This window comes from Jaculus jaculus, chromosome 3, assembly GCF_020740685.1.
Source record: "Jaculus jaculus isolate mJacJac1 chromosome 3, mJacJac1.mat.Y.cur, whole genome shotgun sequence".
Lineage (NCBI taxonomy): Eukaryota > Metazoa > Chordata > Mammalia > Rodentia > Dipodidae > Jaculus > Jaculus jaculus.
Genome location: NC_059104.1, coordinates 142141790 through 142162588, shown reverse-complemented (window position 1 = coordinate 142162588; position 20799 = coordinate 142141790). Strand labels below are relative to the sequence as shown.

The window sequence follows — 20799 nt, the reverse complement described above, 5'->3', positions numbered from 1 at the left end:
GTCAGCTTGAAGTGGACGTGCATGGGACTGCGGAGATGCCACCACCAGACTGATCCCGCCCGTGGGCAGTGGTGGGCCAACAGGTCCCCACAGAGGTATCGCCCCACAGCCTGTGTCCATCCCACTAAATCATCATCAACCGGCCTATGGGTAAACTGGAAAACACTGTAGTGTTCCTTGTCAGAGGTCCCAGAAAAGCTGCTTTTTGTCTGTGCTTGCGTTTTCACAAAAGCAAGAGATAGTCATTCGAGACATTCAACCACGGACTTCTGTTAGTTGTGTTGAAGAAGGAAGGGATTGCAGAGATGGCTTAGCGGTTAAGGTGCGAAGCCTAAGGACCCCGGTTCGATTCTCCAGGTCCCACGTAAGCCAAATGCGCAAGGTGGCACAAGCATCTGGAGTTCGTTTGCAGTGGCTGGATGCCCTGGCGCACCCATTCTCTCTCTCTCAGCTTCGTCTCTACTAAATAAATAAAATCTTAAAAAAAAAAAAAGAAGGAAACTTGAGTCTGTAACAGTTGAAGGAGAAACAGAAGACAGCTTTTTACAGACAATTAGGAACAGAGGCCCTAAAAGGGAACAAGAAGATGACATCCTGTCCTCCCTGGCAAAACTGGAAATGGAGTTTGATCTGGTTTCACCCAAGAGGGCTGCCAGAGGCTCTCCCCAGCGGGCACTTCCTGCTTCTTCCTCAGCTCAGCTTCTCGGGTCAGTCCCACCACCACCAGCCCATGAGCCAATCAGGTCTCTCCTTATATACTTGAGTCTGATACAAGGCTCAGCCTAACTGGATGTCTGATCAGTATAAAGGAGGTGGACCACATGGGCCCTCCCCTTTTTCTTTCCTGTGAGCTCACCTGCCTCAGCAGTCTTTCTCAGCCAGGCTGGGAAGGGGAGAACACTTCTCTCGGCCTGGGTATTTTCCTGTTTGCCTTCTTTCTGCGTCATGGGGTTCTTTCTAACATTTGATTATATATGATTTTTCTTTGGTCTCTGAGTCCTTTGCTATTTTTTTTTTTTAAGTTTTAATTTTATTTATTTGGGGGGGGCAGAGAGAGAATGGGTGCACCAGTGCCCTCAGTTGCTGCCAACGAACTCCAGATACATGTGCCACCTTGTGCACCTGGCTTATGTGGGTCCTGGAGAACCAAACCTGGGTGTTTTGGCTTTGCAGGCAAGCACCTTAGCCGTTAAGCCATCTCTGCAGTTCATCCTTCACTATGTCTTAATCCTCTGGTTTTCTTTTGTTGTTGTTGTTGTTTATTTGTTTTGTTTTGTTTTTTTTTTCAAGGTAGGGTCTCACTCTAGCCCAGGCTGACCTGGAACTCACTATGTAGTCTCGGGGTGGCCTTGAATTCACAACGATCCTCTTACCTCTGCCTCCCGAGTGCTGGGATTAAAGGAGGGCACCACCACGCCCAGCCTCTCTGGTCTTTTATTTGAAGGGGTGCATATGCTTTGTCTTCCTCATATGGGGTACCTGCCTCTGGGATGGAAATTCTCTCCATCTCCCTTCTCCCATTCCACCCCAGCAAGAGGAAAGTTCTCTGACTTGGCTTGTTCAGCTAGCCTTATCTCTGAATCTTAATTCTTCCCTATAATAAACCTCACAATTCATGTTTTCTCGTTAAACTTAATAATCATAAATGACCTTTTTTGGAGTCTGTTTTATCAATGCTTTGCTAAAATAGGATAAGGACCCAAAAGTTGGTGTTCACAGGCTTTGGGGCCACCTCCTGAACCTCAAAATCCTGTACCACAATCATACACCAATTCGCTCAGACAGAAGAGGAAAGCAGTTTTTCTGAGCATGCCACATAGGTGTTTTCAGTGTGACAGAAGGAACTGGCTGCACTATGGAACAAAAGTGGCTCCACCTAGCCCAGCAACTTGATTAGAAGTTAAGACATTTCCCTTAACTTCTATTTATATCCATTGTGGGGCTGGAGCTGCTTCTGGGGCCTCCTTTAGACCTCACTATCAGGGGCTCCACCTCACAGACACCCCAGTAAAATGCAAAGGTGCCTCACAGAGCTTGCTGCTCTTTAAAAGTTACTAGGAGCTAGAGAGACGGCTTAGTGGTTAAGGCGTTTGCCTGCAAAACCTAAGACCCAGGTTCAGTTTCCCAGTATCCATGTAAAGGCAGATGCACAAAACGGTGCATGCACCTGCAGTTCATTTGCAGTGGCTAGAGGCCCTCATGTGCCCATTCTCTATCTGCCTCTTTCTCTATCTCATATATATATATAAAATTTAAAACAAAACAAAAGTTACTAGGAAGCAGTAGGCACGCCCCAGACTTTCTTGCGTCTTTGAACTTTCAGGACAAGCTATTATTCCAAAAACCTGACAACTGGACAGTCAGGAGAATGCAGAGGCCTACAAAGACAGTGGCCCAGCCTGGACTCACCAACAGGCAGTCCCTGCAGGACAGGGTGAGCCCGTGGCCAGTAGGGGTGGGAAGAGGCCCTTGCTGCTCTGTTTGGGACTCCCAGCAATCAATCATATGGCTCTTTCACCCCTGACTGGGGCCAACAGAGCCAGTGTTTCAGGCTTCTCAGTGTGAGCTGGTTTATACTGCATGCTCACTTTGGGACTGACAGCAAATGCTGTTTTTGTTTTCTGAGATTGTCTCATGTAACCCAGACTGACCTTCACCTCACTATCTAGCTGAGACTAGCCTTGAATTCCTGATCCTCCTGCACCTCTCTGCCTTCAAAGTGCTAGGAATACAAGTGTTCACCAATACTGGCTTTGTAATGCTCACTTAAAAAAAAATTATTTATTTACAATGTGTGAGTATGGGCATGCCAGGGTCTTTTGCTATTGCAAAAGAACTCCAGACAGATGCATCACTTTGTCATGTGGGGGCTGGAAGACCAAGCTTGGGCTGGAATGCTCTGCAGTCAATCTTAGACCACCAAGCTGTCTCTCCAGCTCAATTCTCATTCTTTTAAAAAAAGGTCTACCATGAAGATTTAGCTCATGGGAGCCTGTCACCTTCAGCTGTCCCTCAGGCAGGATATTAGCCTGCTACAATTTTGCTAGGACACAGCTGGCCTGCCCTTCCTGCTTTGGACACCTCCAGCTGCTTACCAGGCACTTCCCTGGGGTCTCTGCCTGTTTCTAAAGCCGCACATAAAAAAGGCTAAAATACGGTTGAGCACTTGCCTGTGAAGCCTAAGGACACTGGTTCGAGGCTCGATTCCCCAGGACCCACATTAGTCAGATGCACAAGGGGGTGCACGCATCTGGAGTTCGTTTGCAGTGGCTGGTGGCCATGGTGCGCCCATTCTCTCTCCCTCCCTCCCTCCCCCCCCCCTCCTTTTTTCTCTGTGTCTGTCACTCTCAAATAAATAAATGAACAAAAAAAAAAAAAGGCTAAAATAGGGCTGGAGAAATGGCTTATGGTTAAGGCACTTGCCTGCAAAGCCAAAGGACAAAGGTTTGATTCCCCACGACCAACGTAAGCCAGATGCACAAGGTGGTGCATATGTCTGGAGTTTGTTTGCAGTGGTTGGAGGTCCTGGCACACCCATTCTCTCTTGCTCTCTCAAAAAATTAGTAAAAATTTCAAAAAAGGTTAAAATATCATTGCCACACACTGATGTTTGTTATTTTTCCAGATGCACCCCAGGTTTCCTTCATGGAGTTGCCTGAATAATTGGGGTGCCTTCAAGAGACAGCTACTGGGATCTGTCTCCCCACACTTGTGAATCTCCCAAGAATAGGACCTCCATCTTCATCATGGTGCTTTTTCCCACATTCAGCATCTTTCAAGATTGGATGACTTCTTCTGTGCCCATCTATTCCCTGAGAGGGGGTCAGGTAGCTTTGTTACGTACTTAGGGTGACTGGGCTCCTGAAAGTAAAAAGCAGGAATGAATGTCTTCAGGCTTTGCTAGAGATCAGAGAGGAAACTGGCATCTTCTCTCTTGCCTAAAGGAGTTCCCTAGATCTGTTTTTCCACACACAACCTGAGCCCCTCCTGGAAGGGAGGTCCTCTTTCCTAGAATTTAAATCAAATCCTGACATTGTGGCTGGTCAAGTTCACCCCAAGTTCAGCATCAGGGCTGGCCTCTTCATGAGCCAGCCCCTAGCCCGGACCAACCAATTCTCACTCGGGCTCACTAGAGCCCGAAGGTAAAGCCTGCTACTGTAAGGTTATAAACACATTTAAGAGGGGAGGGCAAGTTCTCTTAGCTGCCAGTTCATCACTCCTGAACTTCCAGGTTCCAGTGAGCCTCCCGCTCGCCTCAGCCCAGTTGACCCCTCTCTATCCTCTCCTGCCCTCCACACTGCAGGAGCCCTCTGTACTTTCTCTTCTTTTCTCTCTAAATCTCTTTTTACAGTTGTCTTTTAGGTCCACATGGGCTCACAGACCATGTGGGTGAATTCATTTTCCTTCCATTGGATTTGTACTTTCTTAAATAAATATAACAATTTAATAATTATCCTTCTCTGCTTGGTTTGCCCAATTCTTTGGTTAAATGCAAACAAGAACCTAGGGCTTGGGGTTCAAGGACTCTATTCCTAAACCCCTAACACCATGTTTCATCCCCATAGCCAGTGCCCAGTTTGTCTTGGGCTTCCATGTGCCCAGGGCCTGGGGTATACACTGAACCACAGCCCACACAGGTCAGGTGGGCAGGTAATGAATGGCTCATGCTCTGGGGAGGGGCTCCAGACTGCCTTCCTTGTGGACTGAGCTGTGGCAGCAAAATCACAGCCACATAGCTTGTCAGGCTTAATTATTCTCTGGAGAGCAACCCAGTATACTGGGAAACAGTAAAGCAGAGCAGAGATCTTGGAATACCAGAAGTACCAATCCAGGCAGAAGGAAAATATGCATGGACCAGGCAAGAGCTGTGTTCAGAGTCCTCCTTTGAACTGTTAATCAAGCCCAATCTTTCAGAATAAGGGGCTCATTATTACCACCCTGTTTGCATAACAAAGAAGCCCAATAAAACTTATTTTGCTGTGCACAGAGGGGGTGTGAAGGATCAGGCCTGAGAAAGGAGTCTTAGGAATGTGGTGAGCCGCTCCAGAGCCTCAGCCCAGGAATAAAGACAATGCAATTTGCCACCAAGAAAAGCCCAATAGACCAATAAATTACCAGCGTGCAAAGGGATTTAGATCAGGTTTCAGTGGCCTTGGGGGAGGGGCGGCTGAGCAGGGAGAGTAAAAAACCTGCCTCCTCTTAAAGTGTAAGGATCACTAGGAATACAAGCCCCATGGTCAAGATGCTTTTGTCCAAGTCAGCTAGCACAGTAACTTGCTTTAAGTTCTGGACCCTGCCAGGAACTGTGATGAATGCTGTTCCCAGAGCGCTCCCCAGTTACTCTGTCCCCAGGTTGAGATAGAGATGGCCTTATCAACTCGGAATGCCAAGCAAACGTACCAGTACCAAGGAAGAAGCATTTCTGAGGTCCTGAATTTGACGGATCATGCCTGCAAAGCTTGCTGCCAATAGGGCCCTCAGAACCAGTGAGATTGTCAGGAAGCCAATGTTGGGGGTTCAAATCACTGTCCTCCACCCACTTCTATTTTCCACCACGAGAGGGCACTAGACATGAAAGGGAAGGCTGGAGCTGGGGACAGGTTTCCCAGTGGCCCAGAGGCTGTTTCTTCCCTTATGGATTCACCAAGGCCTTTCTCTCTGGTTACCCTGCGGCATTCTTGCACAGTCTCTTCCAGCTCATTTTTGTTCCTCTGCCCTCACAGGTGGAAGTTGCTTCCTGCTGTGTGCCTCAGTAGTATTTCAGTCTTTTGGGATTGGGGTCCACCTCACAACTCCACATGCTTAGCTCCCACTGTGGAAATGGCTTGCGGGGAGGTTGCCCGTGGACAATTTCAGCTATGATCCAGTTGTCACAGGGAGCCTCTGAAATGGTGGTGAGGGTGTGGCATCATCAGGATTCTATTTTGGGAAGCTGTGTGTAACTTAAGAGACGATGGCTTCAATTAAGACATAGGCAGATGCAAGAATGGAGAAGGAGTGGCTTTAAGAAGACAGCCAGCCAGACAGGGAAGAAGCTAGCACTGAGGCCCGAAACCCCTATGTCTCCTTTCTCACAACCCCTGGCCTGGGCAACAGACTCTACATGCCCCTGTGGCAACAGGTCACAAGAATGTTCTAAAGGACGTAGGGAGAGAGCATTAGGGAGCAGAGGGGTTTTGTGCACTTCCAGCATGAGCCTTGGGTTGTGACTGCTCTCCCCTCTCTGTCCCTTAGCACTGAAGTTAGGCGGCAGTGTCAAGGAATGGTCTTAGTGACCAGTGCCAATGTTTGGGGACCTCTAACCCGGCAGTACTCTGGAGTCTCCTTGAGTTGAGAAAAGCCTGCAGCTGTCCATGGGCGTCACTGCTGTAGGAATTTCACTCGATCATCCTGGCATAAACACCCAGGTGTTTGGCCTCAGATATCAAGAGGGACACACCCAGCAGAACGGAGTTTTCTGCCAAGAGTAGCACAGACTACCTTATTTAACCCACCACGCCAGAAGGGATCGCCTCTCCTGTGTGACATTCTTGGCTTAGGCAGGACAAGGGCCCTAGGACATTGACCCAGCCTGCCATTCTACTCTTGCATGTTTCCCAACTCCCAACTCTTCACTCCACTAGGAATTGTCTAGAAGGCTTCCTCCATAGCCTAGCTGGCAAGTCAGGGCTGGAGGCATGAGGAAGTTTGTGGGACAAGGTAGGTAGCCTAGGGAGGGGAGAAAAGGAAATGCTAGGGTCCCAAAACAGCAAACTTACTGCTGAGTGAGGGTGGGCAGAGGTGGCTGAGTTGACACTTTGGGGGCAGGAGGTACTGCTCACCCCCACCTGCGTCACACCTAGCCCAGAGATGTTCTGCCTCAGCCTCCACACACCACAAGTTGCTGCACGAAGCCATGCTGCGTGCCAAGTAGAACACCTCAGCTTTCCAAATGGGCCACCCTCTCACAGATCTCATGGGAGCCCTGAGTAGCCAACTCCTGGGCAGGCAGGATAGTTTGAAAGTCCTGGGTTTGCCCTCTGGCTGGAGGCCACAGGAAGCATGTCAGTCATTCTGAAAGCTTCTCTGGGTAAGAGGGGTCCATGAAGGTCAAGTGCCAGGCACAGGATTCCATGTCAGGACATCCTGCCTTTGGTCAAAGTGAAGAAGTCTTGGGCACCACAAGGACATCGGTGTGGGTACCAACATAGCTTTTGCCATGGCAACAAAGCTGCAGGGAGTGAGTCAGTCTTTCTTTTTGGAAGGATAACCCGTTTTCTGAGTCGGGGTTGAACCCTGGGATGCTAATTTTTCAACCAGACTCTGTTTCCAGCCACCATGGGCTTCTCTGCTTCATCATAGGTCAAAACTCATGTGGTGTGCTTTTTGGACCCTCCCGCCATCTTCAAGGGCTGGCAGGGCACGCATATGCTGGCCAGGTGCATGGCTAGCTGACCCCCACAGGTGTGAGTCTGTGTCCTTGGGACACTCCTCAGTATAAGGAGCTGCTCTGGGTCTGCTCTGCACGGGTGGGGTGCACAGGCAGCCCTGAAATCGGTATCTGGGTGTTGTAAGAGCTTGGGCAATAAGGGATGTGGAACGAATACATCAGCAAACCCCAGCAGAACAGCCTCGACTTGGGAACGTTTGCACAGTGACAACCCTGCCGGTTTGTTTTCTTCATTTATGGCTGGGTGGCATCTTTCTTCCTGGAACATGAAGCCGGAGACTGAAAGGGGCTAAATGAACTTTTGGAAAGATGCAGAAGCACTGACATTGGCAATATGACGTCATCTACAAAGTTCATGCTGGAGAACCATGCAATGAGGTTTCAAAAAAAAAAAAAAAAACACCATAATTTTAGGTAAGTTTATGATTTTGTGTCAGGTTCATTCATAGCTCTCTTCTACCTCATATGGCCTGTGGGTCACTGCTTGGACATGACTGTGTGATACACAGCACAGCTTAACATGCTACTGAGCATGTTTAATGACTGTTCATCCAAAATCTGAAAAGGACAGGAATTTGCATTCTGTGTACTGGCCCTTTCTGACCACAGGCTGTACCATCAACGTGCCAACTCTCTGATCCGATCCTGTTTCCTCATCAGTAACGTGAGAATGATGACCCCCTGAGGATGCATTTAAAGAACCTGGCAGATGTCCTGGCACACTGGCCACTCAATAGAGGAACTTTTCAAATTATCATTCTGCAAACAAGCACACTTTGGAGAGAATACAGAGGTGTTGTGTTTCGAAGGGTGCATGTGAAACATTAACAGCTGCCTGTGAAGGAGGGAGCTGGGGGTTATCGTTTTTGGTCATTAGATTTTAAAATGTGTACTCTAACTTAGCCTAGGCTCATGTGTAACTCACTCTGTAACCCTAGGCTGACGGTGAACTCATGGTGATCCTCCTACCTCCTGAGTGCTGGGACTAAAGGCATGGGCCACCATGCTCATCTTTCTATCAGTGCTCTTATAATCAGAAACAATATTTTGGGAAAAACTGGAGTAACTTAAAAAATATCCTGGTGTTCTTTGCCTTTTGAACAAAACCCAGGATCAATGGGAAAACAAAACAAAACAAAACTTCCAGGGCCTTGCAATTGCCAGGACTATGACAGATGTGGTTGGGAAGAGAAGGTACACAAGGGGCAGACCGCTGGACTCCTCTTACACTTACAAAAGGAACTTGCAACTTGAAGAAAACAAAAATCCAAGACCCATGATGCAATGGAGCCAGTGAGAAGTCAGCTATCAGCAGTCAAGGTGACAGGTGTCCTGGGCACCTAAGGGTTTATTTGGACCCCAGCGTGTGACACTAAGCTTGGGCCTTGATGAAGTGTGCAGAGGGGTGAATATTCCCTCATAACTGGGTGGTACAAGGAAAGGCCTAGGGCTTCATGGGAACAGGGGCATGCCAAGCAGAAGTTGCGTAGCTCAGCTTTCCAAATGGGCTACCTTCTCAAGGCTCCCATAGGAACTATGTGGAGCCAGCTCCTGGGCAGGCAGGATGGTCTGAAAAGCCCTGGGATTTGCCCTCTAGCTGAGGCCACAGGCAGTCTGTCAGTCAAGGGCTGAGAAGCTCTCTGGGTAAGAAAGGCCCACAGGGAGGGATGGAACTGGAACATGCAGAAGAGAGGAGTGGAGCTGGGGCATGTTGAACACAGTGGAAATGAAGCTTGACAAGAGTATGGGGCCAGAAATCAGAAATACTCCCTTCTGGATGTTCCAAAGAGGTTCATGAGTTCTTGAACGTGATTTACTTGCATGAGGAGAAGGGAACACTGAGGCAGGCCCTGGGGCTGCAGTGGTGGTGACAAGAGGAAAAGGCAAAAAAGGGTAGAGGAGGGCTGGAGAGATGGCTTAGCGGTTAAGCGCTTGCCTGTGAAGCCTAAGGACCCCGGTTCGAGGCTCGGTTCCCCAGGTCCCACGTTAGCCAGATGCACAAGGGGGCGCACATGTCTGGAGTTCGTTTGCAGAGGCTGGAAGCCCTGGTGCGCCCATTCTCTCTCTCTCCCTCTATCTGTCTTTCTCTCTGTGTCTGTCGCTCTCAAATAAATAAACAAATAAATAATTTTTAAAAAAAGGGTAGAGGAAAGATTCCCAGCCCCACGTGGCTTGACTTTGTGCTTCCCGACAGTGTGGTCCCTGACCCAGGTAGGGTAGGGAGGAAACTAGGGAACTACTATCTGGTATGCCTGCGACCCAGAAGGCATCTTGGGGACTCTTGGCTTTTATTTTTAAAACTGCAAAGTCTTAGATAAACTGGGATAATTGGGCCACTCAGAAGACTTCTCTCTTTGGGTAAATCTTGGCCCAGCAACCAAGCAGCATGGCACCTAACTCAACTAAAAGCCTGCATGCTCTGCCAGGCACACAGAGTTTATCAAAGACAGGATCCTTTTTATTTTTATTTATTTTTCAGGTAGGGTCTTGCTTTAGGCCAGGCTGTTTTGGAATTCATTATGTAGTCTCAGGGTGGTCCTCCTACCTCAGCCTCCCAAGTGCTGGGAATAAATGCGTTCGCCACCATATCTGGCAAAGGCAGGATCTTTATCAGAAACTACAATCACCTCCAACATGTGAATCAGTCTTCATACCTACCTCACTTATTCCCAAAGGGTCCCAGGGTCCCCTCTTTCCCATCGTCAGACCTTATATGTGCCTTTGGGCCACTTCAGTCATTTCTCCAACTCTCCCCTGGTCCTCTCCTTTGCACATGGGGGTGACTACCAGCAATTTCTACGACCTTGTAGAGGTTTCCTTTCTCCCATCAGGAGACTGGAGAACCTATCCCTAGGCCTCCCAGGTACCCTCAGAGCCCAAGGGACCATTCTCTCTGGGATCAAAAGCTCTGACCTGCAACTCTGTCATACCCTGGCTGGTGCTGGCTCTGTTAACCACCTTCATCTTGCAACTGAAGCACACTTTATTCCCTCTTCTACAGACTGTCCCCACCAAGCCCAATTCATATGTTAAAGCCTAACCCCTAAAATGATGGAATTATGAATGGGGAACTCTGAAAGGTGATTAGGGCATGAGAGTAGAACCCTCAGGAATGGGATTAATGCCCTTATGAAAAGGATCCCAGAGAGCCCCCTCCCCAGCCTTTCTCTCCTGGGACAGCAGAGGAATAAGCTTGATGACAAGAATGAGCAAGGGAAGGCCTCACCAGATGCCACAGTGGCTAGCCCCTTGATCGTGGATTTCCTAGCTTCCAGAGTTCTGAGTAATACATTTCTGTTGTTCATAAGCCTCCCAGTCTACGCTATCTTGTTGTAGCAGTCCAAATGGGCTAAGATACTTTCCTTTTGGGACACAAAATCCAACTGGGAGACAAGGCAGTAGTATGGGAGCAGGAAGACTTAGATGTTTTTAAACAGCAACTTGGACAGAAACAGTCTCATCTTTACAGCCATGCACATGCACTGGAACACTGCAAAGGGCTGTTGTCTCCCTAAGCTGTAGTTTCCCCCTACCACTTCTGCAGTAGGCACTTAAAAAATATGAGGAAAAGAAATAAGGAACAAAGACTGTAAGGCAATGCTTCTTAGAACCCGGTCCTTCAATTTGAGTGTGCATCAGAATCCATGGGAGGGCCTACAGATTGCAGGGCACTCACCCCGCAGGACTTGCTTCTGTGGGTCTACAGTGGACTCCAGACTTACATTTCTAAGAGGTTTGGAAGGGAAGAAAACTGCTGGCCAACAGCTCACACTTAGAAAAGCCCTGCTAGAATGCATAGTATTCACCCAGGGTTAGTAGGCAACATCTCAACATGCATTGGATGGATTCTCTTAGAAGTTTGTTCGAAGTCACAATGGCCTCACAGCTTAAAAAAGTATCTATTAACTGTGTTTGGAAGAGGATGCTATTTGTGGAAAACTCTCTTAAGCTTTTTCTGGCCTCCCCCACCCCCCTTGAGTAGACATGGCTACTCTCTCCTGTCGTTTGATCTCACATCCCTCCAGCCTGTGGGACAATGCAGAGCCCTTTCCTCTTTACCAGGTGGTTTGCCTGATGACCTCATTCAGTGAGAGGGCCCTGAAAGGTGTCACTGCGGCAGGGAAACAGAGGGTTGGTCATACATGTTGGGTAAGTACATACAAACACTCAAAACATACAAACACTTTCAGTCTGGCAGAGCCAAGGCATCTTTCTCCACATAACTACGTCCAATTGAATCTGCACTCCTATGGGTTTACAGCTGGCAGCGGTTCAAGCTAGAGAGCTCTGAACAAACCTATGCTTTCACAGGGCTGCTCGGCCAGTTTCCACCTGTCTTCTGGGGGTGAGGCTGTGGCATAAAGCCTCCCCCAGGCATGTGTCTGGGGAGGGCTTGCCTGGCACTTGCGAGGGCTTTCTTAACTCCCACCCACTCTACCACAGCTGCAGGTTTTCAGACCTTTATTCCCAACATTCCCTTTCCTGGACCAACATGTCAGCAAATGTGACAGTTTGTCTCTTGTAGAAATTATGCGTCTGCATCTCATCCCTAATTAGGAAACTGGAAACTCTCTCTCTCTCTCTTTTTAAAGCCCACACATTCCTGAGCCCTCAGTGTATCCAGTTGTGAGTGACTGGAAGCTCGGCTTACACGGGGTGGGCAGTTTTGACTACATGCAACTGTCAAGGCCTCTACTAAAGGGAAACATTAGCCAGTTGGCATGACACAGCAGCAGCTATCGGCTCCATCTGCCAGGTTTTAGTTACCAGTCTTGAAGCCAAGAAGAAATGGGTTTCTTGGAAACAAAAGTGGTGGAATTTGGGTTGTAAATTATATAACCCACCAGTGTTCCTCAGACTATGCCGCGGTACTTTAAAATGAAGAAAAGTTTCTATGACAAAGAAATGAAGCAGGAAACATCACGATGTCCCCAGTCCCAGCAGCCCTTACAGCTCCCTTCCATGTCTCAGAACTTCTGCAGGCCTTTCCTTTCCTCTCCTTCTAGCCCGAGAAGTTAACAAGTGCTGCAGCTTTAAGAGCAGGAAGGTGTTGTTTTAAGGGCCCAGAAGCCCCCCTTCTCAATTTCAGCTCAAAGCTGAGATCACATCCCCCACTGTGGCCACGGGGACAAAAGCCATTTATCAACTCATCTGATAAAACTTGCAATGGGCTGGATCTTTATCTGGACCAAACCAAGATGAAGACAAACTGTAAGGTCCCATTTTTCTGAACTGAAGATTTATTTATTTTTAAAAAAGGTTTTTTTTTTTTTTAAAATTTTAATAATTCTTGGGGAAAGAACAAAATCTTCCAACCAGAATACTTAGATAGAGGAACTGCCTGAGGCAGCAGACAGAATGTTCTTCCCTCATCAACAAGCCCCTCCCCAGATATTTTGATATTCCTAGGGTGCCAGAGGGCTCTCTGGAGACAGTAGCACCCCTTTCTTCATCTCGTCTTGGTCCGGAGCCTCCCCAAGGAACCAGGTATCCAGATCAGGGTGTGGAGTTCTGAAAGACTCCCTGGGAGACCGCGGGCAAGCACAGGCTGCAGGCCCCTGCAGCAGGGCTGAGACCAGAGAGTAAACTGATCCCTCGCCCCACGCTACTCACTGTCTACGTGGTTTGCCCAATGGGAGCACCAACTTGCAGCCAGACCCCAGCCTGGACTGCCCAGTTCCGCCAGTTCCTTGAGACCCAGCTGCCTTAAAGAAGAAATTAAAACAACCCGATCCGCATCTGACTCCAGTCCTTTCTTGCAAATCTCAGCAGAGCGTGGTGTGAAGCAAACAGAGCTTTGGCGGACACCTCTGAACCCCCGCAACACAAAAGAACCTTCGGGAGCTCGCGCCTTTCACGGAGGACCATTTGGCCCGTGACACTGTGTTTATTTGTCTTCTTAGCAAGGGGGGGAATAGGCATAAAGGGTCTAGCTGGCCTTTCCAGGCTGCGAGCAGCATATGGCAAAAAAAAAAAAAAAATGATATAAAGTTTTATAAAGAAAACAGACCGGGGATTTAAGTTTCGTGCTTTTCCCCTCCCCCAGAAAGGGGGGGGGGGGGAAAGTAGAGAGACCGGAGCGCTTGGGAAGGAACAACTGCTTCTCTGTGGAGTTGGTCTCCCTTCCCCCAACAAAAACAAGAGGTCCGGGCTCCGAGGAATTTGAAAGCAGCGATCTGCCAAAAACATTGTGAAAAACTATGGGGGATTCATTGGAAACAGATGGGCTTTTTCAGCTCTAATTCGGAGATTCTCTCGCTTTCTGGCACAATAAAAACAAACAGGGGGCGGCGCGGAATGTTATCAAACAGGCAGGCGAGCTCGTCTGCACCGGTCCGTGGGTTTCCCCCGCGTGGGGCGGGCCGTGGTCCCCCGGGAGGGGCGGTCGGGGACCGGGCAGGGGACCTCCCCGACGCCCCCAGCTCCACCCCTGGGCGGCAGACAGCGCTGCAAAATTCCGTGGGCCAGGAGGTGGGGAAAGAGACCCCAGCACCGAGGGTGTCCCAGCTCCGGAACCCCTCCGAAGGGTCTGGGACACCCCCTTTCTCGGGAGGAGCCAAGGGGACAGAGCAGCGGTCCAGGTCTCCCCGCGCAACCCCTTCTCTTCGCAGCTCCGACGAGGACCGCCCCCCACCCACCCACCCACCTCCGGGTCTCCACGGGCATCCACGCACCCTCGGTGGGGCCCGGGAGAAGGAGAAACAAAGACCGGTGGACACGGGAGGCCGGGGCCCTCGGGGGCTGGTGAACCGAAACCCCGACTCGCTCTTGTGGGGGTGCGTGGTCCCCGAGCGGGCCCGGCGCTCCGTCCCCCGCGGCCGGGGAGCAATCGCCTTACCTGCCGGGAAGCTGCAGAGAAGGAAGGCGAGGGTCGGCCAGAATCCCAGGGCTGAACGTCCTGCCCCTCTCCCCATACCCATCCATCCAGCTCGGCCTGTTACCACTAGCCTCTCCCTGGAAGAAGAGTTTAGAGGAGAAGATCAATCGCGCTGCGGACGGGAGGCAGCCTCGCTCCGCCGGCGGGAGCAGCGAGCCGCCGAGGCTCGGTCCACCTCGGCCGCGGGCGCCCGGCGCACCCCGCCCCCGCGCGGCCCCGCGCCCCGCCCCGCCCCCCTCCGCCCCCCGCCTCCCTCCCAAGTCGCGCGGCCCCGCGCCCCGCCCCCTCGCCTCGGGTTTCAGCCCGGCGCTCGGGAGGGGGTGGGGGCGGGGGACCCGGCCAGCGCCGCGGGCACCTCTGGAATCCCCGTCCCACGATCTGGCCGGGGCTCCCCGACGCTGTGAAAAGCCCAGCACCCCACTCTCTCCCGGGCGGCTCCCCCGTCAAAGTCCCATGCAAGTAGGGTGTAGAGACCAGCCCCAGTCTTCTCTCCAGCCGGCCGGCCGTCCCAAAGCCGCCAGCGACACCTTCCTAGCTCATCTCTCTGATTCGGATGTGTCCCCCCCCCGCCCCCACCCCCCGGTGCAGGAGGTGGAAAAAATCCCCCCACGGAGCGGTCCCAGTCCGGTGCAGCGGGGTGCCCCGCTGGAGCTGCGCCACTGCCGCGCCCCGAGGCTGCCGCCCGCCCTCGTCCCGGGCCACCCATCGGCCCTGCGCGCCGGAGCCCTCGGGGACTCCCCGCTGAGCACCGGGTGGCTTCCCGGGGCCGGGTCCGGAGCAGGAGACCTGCAGACCGGACACCGCCTCCTCTGGACACAGCTGCTGCTTGAAGTTGTAGAAGTGGGTGGACGCGGCCCGCCCGGGGGCGACGGAGCCAAGCTGACAGGCAGTCAGCTTGCAAGGCCCATCCTGGCACCTCCCTCCCTTAATTTTTCAGGCAAGAGTCTCCTCTCCAAGGTTCCTGAGGCCCTGCAGCTCTCTGGCGTCTGTGATATGTAAAGTGCTGGCAACGTCCTCATAGAAACATCTTTTGGTTGAAACACAAATAATCCAGCCTGAGTTTTCTTCAGTCAAACGAATTTGGCTCTCTTTCTCCCCCCCCCCCCCGCCCTTCCATCCGAGCCTGCCCATCTGGCTCTTTGCGGGTGGTGGCGGGGTATTCTGGGTTTTGATTCAATTTCGATGTTTCTCTTAAGCACTATCGCAGTCCCTTGCAGGCCACACAAGCTGCAGGGCTGTGCCTGCACTGAGGCCTCTGCTGCCAGGGGGGGAGTCTAGGGACAAGGCAGGCTTTGAGGAGAGGGAAGGAGGAGGTTTAATGTCCCGAGAACACCTCGGCAAAGGCAGGCTGCACGACTTCAGCATCTGGCTTCCCGGAAACAGACGACAGAGGGGGCTAATTATTCCTCAGCCACCTGTGCAGGGAGAGGCTGCAGTTTCCTTTGGTCAAAAAGGTCATGGAGTTGACGACTCTCCTTTACAGTTGGGGGCAACTCCACACTTCCCTTAAACATTTAGGTCTTTGGGCTAGAGATGGCTTAGCAGTTAAGCACTTGCCTGTGAAGCCAAAGGACCCAGGTTCGCAAGCGTCTGGGGTTCATTTGCAGTGACTGGAGGCCCTGGTGTGTTCATTCCCTCTCCTCTCCCCACCCCCCCGCCGCCGCCCCTCTCTGCTTGAAAATAAATAAATATTATTATTTTTTAAAATTTTTTTGTTCATTTTTATTTATTTATTTGAGAGCGACAGAGAGAGGAGGCAGAGACACACAGTGAGAGAATGGGAAAAAAAAAAAAAAAAAGAATGGGCGCGCCAGGGCTTCCAGCCACTGCAAACGAACTCCAGACGCGTGCGCCCCCTTGTGCATCTGGCTAACGTGGGTCCTGGGGAATGGAGCCTCAAAACGGGGTCCTTAGGCTTCACAGGCAAGCGCTGAACCTCTAAGCCACCTCTCTAGCCCTAAATAAATATTTTTTTAACCAGAAAAAAAAAAAAAAAGCTAAACCGGGTGTGGTGGCGCATGCCTTTAATCCCAGCACTCGGGAGGCAGAGGTAGGTGGATTGCCTTGAGTTCAAGGCCACCCTGCGACTACATAGTGAATTCCAGGACAGTGTGGACTAAAGTGAGATCCTATCTTAAAAAACAAAAAAATAAAAAAAGTAAGCTGAAAAGTAAAACAAAAATATTTTATCTTAGATCAAGAGACTTTGCCTAATCACTGTTCCTTGCAAAGTGCAGCTTGTAGAATGTTAGAAGTTTGTCCAAGGAGCATTCATCATCTTAAAATTCAAGTCTCAAGTGGTTTTCCTTCCAGGTATGGTTAGCACTACACCAGACCAACAATTGTGCAGAATCCCAGCACTGCATCTCATTCAGTAGCTGACCTGGTCCCTTGAGGCAGCACTGCCCAGAGGCTCCTAGTGAAAAGGCCACCCTGAGGTACAGCAATTAACACCATTTGCTGGAATCTGCCTTTCAGGTACTTCTTCAGCCTCTAGATAACCAGAGAGCTCTGTCAGCGTTCCCAGCAGCCGGAGCTGCTCCATCTCCAGGTCAGAGGCCGGCAGCCTTCAGACCAGAAGGGTCTCCAGTTCGGCCTGCTCGAGAACACTTTGGTAGCTTTTCATTTCAACACCTCAGTTTCTTTATGTGAAAGGACCAAGCTAATATTGTCACCCAAGTGACTAGAACTTGGGAGGTGACCAGACCCTGGATGACATTTTGGGTGGAGTAAGTTTTAAGGCATAAGCAAAGAATTTGGGAGGGGAATACAAGTATTTTGTTGTTGTTGTTTTTGTTTTAAATCATGAGACGTGTGTGAGACTGAATTTGGATATCCCCAAAGTAAGAGTTTGGCCATTACAATATTTAGACTATCAAGAGGAATATACCCTCAGGTGGAGCTGTGTTAATTTTGAGGAACTGTCTATATTGGCCAAATCATTAAACAATGACATGATGACTCTCTAACTTCTTTATTTTTTAAAATTTTATTTTCATTTATTTACTTGAGATAGAGAGAAGGGGGGGGGGAGACAAGAGAGACAGAGAATGGGCATGCCAGAGCCTCCAGCCACTGTAAACGAACTCCAGAAGCATGCACCCCCTTGTGCATATGGCTTACATGGATCCTGGGGAATCGAATCAAAGTCCTTTGGCTTTGGAGGCAAATGCCTTAATTGCTAACCCATCTCTCCAGCCCTAAGTTCTTTATTTTTGAATATTTGTGTGTGTGTGTGTGTGTGTGTGTGTGTGTGTGTGAAAGGGGGGGAGAGGGAGGATGAAGGAGCTCCTGGTGCATGCACTACTTTGTACACCTGGCTTTATGTGGGTACTGGGGAATCAAACCCAGGATGGCTGGCTTTATAAGCAGGCACCTTTAACCAATGAACCATCTCTTCAGCTCAACTCTAACTTCTACAGACGCAGGGAATTCTTAAAAGGTTGGCATTTGGAAGCACTTTGTGTATCATAGGAAGAGTAGTTGCTTCAGACAAATAGCCCCATAAAGTCTGATCACTTTTCTCCCTACCCATGGTTTTAGTCTAGGGCTCAGAACAGAATCCTTCTTGTGCCAGCCCTGTTGGAGGTTTCACAGCTGAGCTCTGCTCTGTCTTTTCTTCTCCACGACCCTGGGGTGGCTGTAGCTTTAAAAGGAAGGAGAAAAAGCAGCTTTCCAAGGGACCCTAACTGTGTCTACTTCTTATCTCCAAATCCAGAGTATTTTCAGAATGTGTACCTGGGGTTTCAGCATGTTAGTACCTGAGGTTCAGCAATAACACAACTCCTGAAGTAGTTTACAGATTGCATGTTCCCCACAGGTCCTGTGGTAAAGGCTTGGTTCCCGGGATACACCTTATAGGAGATCCTTGAGTCACTGGGGGCATGTCCTTGATCCTACCCCCTTTTTTCCCCACTTTTGCTTCCTGGCGATGAGGTGAACAGTTTGCTGTGCCACCCGTTCCCCACCATTGCTAGTCAGTGTGCCCACCAAGACCCAGAGCCACGGGTCCCACCCGATTATAGACTAGAACTTCCGAAAGAGTGAGCCAGGACAGCCCTTTTCTCTTTATAACTTATTTATCTTAGGCACTTTGCTATTGCGTTGGAAAGCCAACAGAGTTCCTATATTTGAATTGCGGTGGATACAAAGAATAGAGAAATATGGCTGGAAAAAGAGAGGTGAGAGGTCAACAACTTTTACCAAAAAGGTGTTGCATCTTTTGAGATGTCTTGATGTTTGCTTTTAGTAATAATGGCTGACATTGTGGTATTGTTCTTATACCGTATCTGGTGCTGACTTAAGTTTCTAGATGCTTCAGCTCAGGCGTATCTGATGACTGCCCTTGTTAAGCAGATGAAGGCTGAGTGAGAAGTACTCACCTGATGATCACTGGCTGAGAAATGCAGACCTGAGTTTCTGCTATGGCAAGGGTATTCCTTACTTTTCTCATTGCTGTGACTAAACACCTGACGGAGGAAGTTTAGGGCAGGAAGGGTTTGTTCTGGCTCATAGTTTGAAGGGAGACGACATCATGGCGGACAGTGAGGCAGCTCGTCACACTGCATTTGGAGTCCGTCAGAAAAGAGAGGTGAGTGCTCACCCTCCCTTTATTCAGTCGATCCCATTTCCCATGGCATGGTCAGGGTGGGTCTTCCCACCTCAGCCTAATCTAGAAATTCCCTCACAGACCTACTCAGAGGTTTGTTTCCAAGGTGATTCTAAATCCAACCAAATTGACAACTGAGATTAACCACAGCAACCAACAGTTTCCTTATTTGGGTGACACTGGTTTTGGTTTAAGATTTCTCTCACTTTGTACTTTCAAATCCCTGACCATATAGGTCTCACATTGGTCCTAGGTACATTTGCCATCCTCAGAGGTGGGGACCTGTTGCTACATACTTCTAACCCATAGTTCATTTCTCAGTCAAGAATCTGATATGATTTCTTGAGTATCCTACCATTCTCCATTTTGCCTTGTTTTTTTTTTTTTCGAGGTAGGGTCTCATTCTAGCCCAGGCTGACCTGGAACTCACTATGGTGTCTCAGGGTGGCCTCGAACTCATGGCAATCCTCCTACTTCTGCCTCCTGAGTGCTGGGATTAAAGGCGTGTGCCACCATGCCCGGCTCCACTCTGCTTTGAAAAAAAAAAATGCCTATACCGTATCTGAAGAACAAGACTACTTCTCTTTATAGTGCCAAGTGTGAACTGTTCCCTCTTCAGTTAGCCATCACAGTCCCCTTTCCAACATCAAGGGCTACTCCCAGTCTGGCTATCGCAGCCAGTCCTTGTTCTGGTTCTCCTTGACCTTCAGGATCATATCTCTCTGCCTGAAGGAACGAAGAAAGGCAGTCTTGTGAAAGTTTCTCTCTGGGTGATTGCATTGTTCACCCCTCTACAACTGGTAGATATTTTTCTTTAGGGAAGGGCATAAAACTGCCAGGTCTGGGTACAGCCCGTGATTTTTGCTTGCCTTCCAATATGGGTAATTTCTGATAGCGTTTGAACATTTTCTGAACACTTGGCCCTGCACGGCCTTCAGTTCACAAAAATTTTGCAAAGAGTCTCAGGATCCTCTGTGGTAAATATAAACTGGAATCTGAAGTCCAAGTTCTTGTAATATGGATGTTATAAATACATTGATTAAGGCTTGGGTCTAAAAAGGCTTCATTTCTGTTCTTGCCCTAAACCCTGAGCTTATCCTGTAGTTAATCACCATTTGTCGCTATCTCTGAGGTCCCTTCATTTCAACTGCAGGCCTGGAACCATCTGAGCTTTTGCACCTTCAGATAATCTATGTAAATTTAAGCTAAGTCTGGATGCACAAACAATCCTGGGGGATCACCACTGTTTATAATTCTTCATCCAGAAAAGTACCTGTTTATCCTATTTTTTTGTTTCCTATCCCTAAGCATTATTCTGATCCATTGCATTTCCTCCCCATACTCTGGAGTCCTTTAACTATTGTAAATGATCTTTGGGGTGGAACCTTGTGGGAAGGAATTTTGAAGGTCTAAACACAGCTCACCTCTGGGTTTCTCCCTTGTGTCTGGGCTTGTTTCTGTCTCCTCTGTTACACGGTCCAGTTTCATGTTCTCTTTTTAGAAACTCCTGTGCTTCGTCCAGTTCACTGGGACTTGAAAGCATGCTCAGTGATAGTCCCTTTTAGTGCATACTCCATCAAAGTGACTATTAGGAGTGAACACTACATAGTTAGGCTCCCTGTGTGGGCAGGAGATAGTGTATACAGGAGCTAAGTGGAAGGACAGCTGCCATTCTGGCCACAAGAAAATCACTGGCCCCCTCCTTTATCACCATTTTCTTCCTTCCCTGCAAATGGTCCTAGGCTAGACAGCCACAGAACTCCCTCTTCTGGTTCACTGCCAAGATAGTTTAGGAGAGGGTCTCTCCCTATTTATTTGCTTCCAAAACATTTGTTAAATCTTGCTATCATTGTGTGACATTAAGACTCTCATGAGGACTGGGGA

At 49.4% G+C, this 20799-nt stretch overlaps 1 protein-coding gene across 3 annotated transcripts in view; it reads right to left on the bottom strand.

Moving 5' to 3' along the window:
• Positions 1-20799, bottom strand: part of Rgma (repulsive guidance molecule BMP co-receptor a) — a 51916-nt gene that overhangs the window by 18823 nt on the left and 12294 nt on the right. For all 3 annotated transcript variants that reach the window (XM_045145404.1, XM_045145403.1, XM_045145405.1), the window contains exon 2: positions 14268-14383. In XM_045145404.1, coding sequence (XP_045001339.1) covers positions 14268-14349 — 82 coding nt within the window. In that variant the 5' untranslated portion in view covers positions 14350-14383. The remainder of the gene's footprint in view (positions 1-14267; positions 14384-20799) is intronic.